The 6000-nt window shown below is 33.5% G+C and overlaps 1 protein-coding gene across 1 annotated transcript; it reads right to left on the bottom strand.

The window, feature by feature from the left end:
* Positions 1-883: 883 nt before the first annotated feature.
* On the bottom strand, positions 884-5385 carry LOC132180109 (chromatin modification-related protein eaf6). The gene is made up of 7 exons (XM_059592964.1): positions 5109-5385; positions 4784-4878; positions 4374-4474; positions 2978-3047; positions 1752-1779; positions 1585-1645; positions 884-1437 (listed from the first exon to the last, which is right to left on the bottom strand). The coding sequence occupies exons 1-7, from the start codon at positions 5119-5121 to the stop codon at positions 1329-1331; spliced, it is 477 nt and encodes a 158-aa protein (XP_059448947.1). The 5' UTR covers positions 5122-5385; the 3' UTR covers positions 884-1328.
* Between the last annotated feature and the right edge of the window lie 615 nt (positions 5386-6000).

Here is a 6000-nt window from a genome sequence, read left to right as displayed (position 1 = left end):
CTATTCCTTGAGAAACAAAATGAATTTTCAAAAAAAAAAAAAAAATACCATCATTTTTTTTTCTACAAACTTAAAAAAAAAAAAAAAAAAAAATTGAAACATTATAGGAGTAACTGGCCATTGGCCACCCTAAAGAACACTGGGGGTATTTTAAAAATTTTGATTTAACTTCATGAGAGAATTATATGTGTTGTCACCAAATTAAATAATAGGAAGGTTCATTCCATTCTGACTTTGGATAATGGCTGAAGACTTTACCAGTGAACTGAATTGACAAAAGAGAAGCAAATGTTAGTTTGAATTGGTAGATTGAAGGCTTCAAATTTAGAAAGAGGCGAGCCCATGAAGTCTAACAAGTTTAATTATGACGATAAAATTTGATTAACTAATGGGGTTTATAGCAAGGGTTGGGGCCTGTTCTAAGCTTGAAATGATCCAACACAAAGACCCAGCCCCATCCATGGCCGCAATGGTGCAATTGTCTTTCTTTTTTCTTTTTTCTTTTTTTTTTTCTTTTTAACGGGTCAGAGCCAATGATTAATTTACTGTTTTTCTGTGCAAAATTGGGGAAGACGAAGGTTGAAAGAAAGAAATATTTTATTCAAGTGTACATAGTCATCAGAAGTGATTCTTTGTTGAAGATGTTACCTTGTTTTTCACCACAGAACCAAGACCTTTTCAACATGAACACAACAACCTGCAAACTTTCAACTTTCTGCATATGTCAAGCCTGTTAAAAATGACAAAAAAAATTGTACATAACACCTTCCTCAATTAGGTTGCCTACCTTAACTCTGAAATTTTCAATTGATCCAACCAAGAACCATGATGCGCAATCAAAGAAGAGAGAGAGAGAGAGAGAGAGAGAGAGAGAGCATTCAAATAACATGGCCTAGCCAAAGATAACTTACAGAAAAAATTGCATAACCTGAGCAAAAGTGTTACAGCCTTACAGGAGCCAATCATGTCAATTATACTATGAAAAGATTCTTGCCAATGGCCAAAGATTAAAACTCTCAATTACAAATCACTCTTTTTCTCTTTTCCTAATACTAACAATAACAATACAGTTACAACACAATTGGAAGAGGAACAGAAGTGGATAAGAACCCTAAGGTGAAAAAGATTATTAGGTAAATTAAGGACGGCATTTCATGGCTTATGACAAGCTAATAATGCAACATTGCCAATCCTAAGGAACCTAGCCAGCATGACCTAAAGAGAAACTTCCTAGTCCTAGGCTACAATACAACACAGTTTATCCTCTAACTCTAATAACCTGAAATTACATCGAATGTTTACATCGCAAGCCCTCCAACGAATGCAGGTCATCTCAAGCTCAAATCAGGATCATCTTCATCATCAAAATCTTGTTCACTTGATGGCCTTATTCTCTTTGCATCTCTGGACGCTGTTCTTCCCTTCTTTGGTTTTGCCCTAAAACATGGTTTGGTATAATGAAATGTAAGATGCACAACAATTTTCTATGAATGTAAAATTCAACTTAATTATTTTGTTGCTTAAACATCTATGGCAAACTTTTCTTCAGTACTTCAATCAATTGAGATGGAAATGAGCACTTACTGCCCATTGGTGGGTAAGCCTCCACCCTTAGACCGACCTGGACCAAAATCAGATCTTCCATCTACAATGAACAGAAAAAGGAGGAAACATGACAAGCCAAAAGTGGACTTTTCAACCTATAATCGTCAAGGGAAATAATATTTGTAAAATAATCAATATGGGCTCACCATCGCGTCCAAGTCCAAGTTCTTCAGCCTAAACATAAACAAACAAGTGAAGAAATCAGCCCTCTTAAATCTGGATATATCTCAACCACGTGAGATGCAGCCTCATTATGACCATTTCGCATTGTTAGCTTTTGGTAGAAAACAGAAGAACAGGGTTGCATAAACATGACATAGCAGTAAAAGGGACACATTTTTTAAGAGAAAGAAAGAGGGAAGCAAAAGAATTCATATGATACATCTAGGTTGCAGCGTCAGCACCATTTTGTACTTACAAAATTTCCCATGGTGTTTCCCAATTAAGTTTTATACTCTTTCAGTAAATTTATGAGCACAGGTTCCCAAAGTGAGTAGGATAATAATGAAGAAAGTTTTAACACATCAATTAAAATATTTCTAATAAGACCTTGCTTTCTGTTAGGTTTTATTTTTGCGTAGCCAAATTTATGTGTCAAAACATGGTTTCTGGGTTATAATGTTCAAGTTTAAGTTAAGAATTAAGTCGGTGTAAACGTCGGTCTAAGACATGAAAAAATCAAGTTTATCAATATTTTTTCTGGTAATCTTCTTTTTAACAACTTGGGGTCTAAATCAGAATTTTCACTTCAAAACTATTTCTTCAATCTCTGGCTCTATTTGAATGTAAGTTTTCAAGATGCAATCCAATTATTGGGCAACCCCCAACCCCTTTCCTATTTTTCTTTTTTCCCCATTATTCTGAACCAGAGAATGATTTCACTTTCAATGCCTTTAAGGCATATTTTGTAAAACATCGTCAAAGGCACATCTTATCAACAACGATAAAGGGCACACAGCATTTAGAAAGACAAAAATAAAGTTCCGAACTACAACAACCAACCCGAGGGCCTTTAAATCACCTTCAATCTAACCCAACCCAACGGAATTATAGCCATAACCAGTTTATTCCTACCATAGGCACCTACGCAAAATAATTACGATTACTGGATCCTAACAGCATTGCTTTGCTTTTACGGTGAATCAAATCAATTTTTATCTTTCATGTATCATCAACCAATATCAGCTGTATATGCCTTGAGTGCAATCCCACTCCATTTCTAAGGGTCAATTCACACAGCAATTTGTGGAGGTTATAGGTGCACAAAACCATCGGGCATCAGTCTAACATAGTTTCTAGCACAAACTACAAGATAATTCTGTATGATCTTGCAGAAGTTTCATCAAAATATAATGTGAAATTTAGTACATACTGTAGGTGAGGTAACTGAAGACAATGAGAAGATTCTATCTTCAGGCTGGAATTTCCTGGACCTCTTTAAGCTGCAGGAACAGTTTGAAACATAATTTGGTCACAAAAATCTAGCCAACAGTCACACTTGAACATCTCACATTTAGATTTATTTACAGGAGGTATCACAACAACATATACTATGTAAGAATACCTTCTACATAAGCACCAACACCATCTTCTTAATATGATTGAAATTAATAAATCAAGTCAATAGTCATGATATTTAAGTTTCTTATAAATACTGATTTCCGCAAGAAAACAAAAGGCACCACATTAATTGCAAAATCATAATAAGTTTCAGAAATAATCAATCAAAAAGCAGGAAATTTAAGATGCTCCCAATTATCTATTTTAAATAACGTAAAAAATTCAGATTCATATTACATTTGACATCATAATAAATCAAACTCAGAATATCCAAATGCTCTTGTTCATTGACCAACTATGATCCCTTTTTTTTTTATCTGTTCAGCAGTTCCCTCCCTTCAAGAAGACATGAATGCTTTTAGAAACTTCATCCAAAAGTATTTCTGAATGAAGTTTAACCATCTACCAGTTATCTTTCCAAATTTTCTTGACCTTTCTATTAACAATGAAGTTCCTTTCTGACATTCAATCTAGACTTTACACGGGTGTCAGAGAACATTCCCCCCCTCCCTCTACCTAAAGAAAAAGAAAGAAAAGAGCCACTGGAACCTTACTTAACAATGGAGTTCTATCCTGATGTTAAATCTAGATTTAACATGCGTAGTACACCAGTTTTTTTTTAATGAATAATAGTACACCAGTTTTTTAAGACAGTTAACGAGGAAAGAAAAGGGAGGATAAAAATAAAAGGCTATGCTACAATATAGACTTTGTAACAATGAGAACATTTGAATCGTTTCACCAATATCAAACTGTTGACTAGATTAATTTCTGGTTTAACTAAATTACCAATATCAAACTGATCAAGAATGCAACTTACCACGAGTTAAGAACACAATTTACAATGATATCCTGAACTCATTGTAAGTTGCATTCTTGATCAGTTCGATATTGGAAAATTCAATTAAACCAGAAATTCATAGAATCCGATAAGGATGATTTGTAATTATTAATTGGTGCTTCCATGTCTAATAAGACTACTAGATGCTACAAGCAACGTAGCGTGGAGCAATTTGCAATCTCCACGCATCATTTGCACTCATAAAATTGTGACTTTTCCATGCAAATATACTCAACTCATTGACTAAACAACAAGAAAAGAAAAACATATATTTCACAGTAAAACCACCATGCGGAGAAAAAGAAAAAAGAAAAAAAGGGACATATATTCACACGGCAAGGAATCAATGTGTATAGAAGTCAGTTACTTTGTTGTGCTCTTGGATGAAGAAAGAAACCCTTCAAAACCTTTCAAGGCATTCCCGAAATTGCTTGAATCTTGCAAATAGCTCGTCTCTAACTCAAAAACCTATATTTGATAACATGAGTAAGCTTCAGCTTAGCTCAAGAAGTTGTACTAACAAAGAATACATGAATATGGATAATTGCAATAAATGGGCAAACTGAATAAAGTAATAATCCAACACCATTAATTATTAACGAAAAAGAAAGCAAATGAAACAATTGGATTAAGACAAATATTTCACTTCGTTCAGTTAAATTGTGCATTTTTTCAAGAGACAAACAAGAGAAACTGAGAAAGCATAAGAAAAAATTACATTCTTCACATGTTCTTTTTTCTTTAGCTTTGTTTTCTTACTAACCAGAGTCAAATTACCTGCTTTTCGATGTTACTGAGTTCTTCTTGAAGCTTTTCTCTCCTGCCCAAGAGAGATTGGAGCATGGCCGTGGGATTTGTGGAACCTCTTCGCCCTAAGAAAACATCACGCGGAACACAAATTCAGAGAATTCCAAACACCAAGAAGGAAAGGAAAAAAAAAAAAAAATCGCTTTCTCGCATATTCTGCTCGATTTCTGAGAGAATCAGCGGCCGAAAATGGTAAAGTTGTAATCTTGAAAGAGATTCTCTTTTATTTTATTCAGATTTTTGGGAAAAGGGAAAGAGAGGAAATAGGGTTTAAAGTGAAAGATTCACAAATTACCATCAGATTCCATTTTCGCGCGAGATTTAAAATCCTGAAAAAGCGTAATTTAAACGTTGGAAATTCCTCTTTAAAATCCCTGTTTCTACAAATGCTTGCAGCCCTTGGACAATAACTTTCCTTCTTTTATTTTTCTTCTTTCTAAGCTCTCAGAGATGTGGTCCATGCAGAACACAACCAAACGTGACACTACTAAAGCTGGATTAGGATTGAGAGTCTGAATTGCAGATAACTTTAGAGATGTTATATGGGGTTCATATCAATTTTCAATTGTCGGTAGATTCAATATGGGATTCTTCACATTCTTTATCCAAATAAGCAATTTGAGCGAAAGTAATTGTCTAGAGTAGGGGTGAAATGTGAGTAGATAATAACCGCCTGTATTTACATATGCGGATGCAAATACAGATGCAAATGCATATATTGCATTCCTTTATATGTTTTATATATATACATATATATTATATTTAATGTTTTTTAATTTATGTTTTTTATATTTGATGGATTTGTAATGTTGTTGGATTTCAATTTTAGGAAAGTCTTCTTATTTGTTCCGATTTAATTGTCTTATATGTTCTTAATTTATTATTATTATTATTATTACTATTATTTAAAATATTTTTTTTTCTTCACCAACTATAGATTTACTATAAGCTAAATATTAAATAATATATGTGATGAAAAATTATTGGCAAAATGATTAGCAAGTGTAATCTGAATAATAGTGTTCAAGTATAAATAATGTATTCTTTTTTGTATTTACTATAAGCAATAATTAGTGAATAACAACTTCAATATCTAAAATGTTCATTACCTCAAATGCGGATAACGGATAATATCCGTCACATTAACGGCACGGATGCGGATAATAATCACGTAATGTAGATATCAA

This window comes from Corylus avellana, chromosome ca4 (genome assembly GCF_901000735.1).
Source record: "Corylus avellana chromosome ca4, CavTom2PMs-1.0".
NCBI classification, from domain to species: domain Eukaryota; kingdom Viridiplantae; phylum Streptophyta; class Magnoliopsida; order Fagales; family Betulaceae; genus Corylus; species Corylus avellana.
This window is presented reverse-complemented; position numbering and strand designations above follow the sequence as displayed.

Excerpts from the sequence above, each read along its gene's own strand:
- LOC132180109 (XM_059592964.1), bottom strand. Across the intron at positions 3,048-4,373 it reads TCATCCAAGAGCACAACAAA|CTTAAAGAGGTCCAGGAAAT; the intron begins GTAACTGACTTC and ends CTGTTCCTGCAG. Across the intron at positions 1,780-2,977 it reads CTTCAGTTACCTCACCTACA|GCTGAAGAACTTGGACTTGG; the intron begins GTATGTACTAAA and ends GTTTATGTTTAG.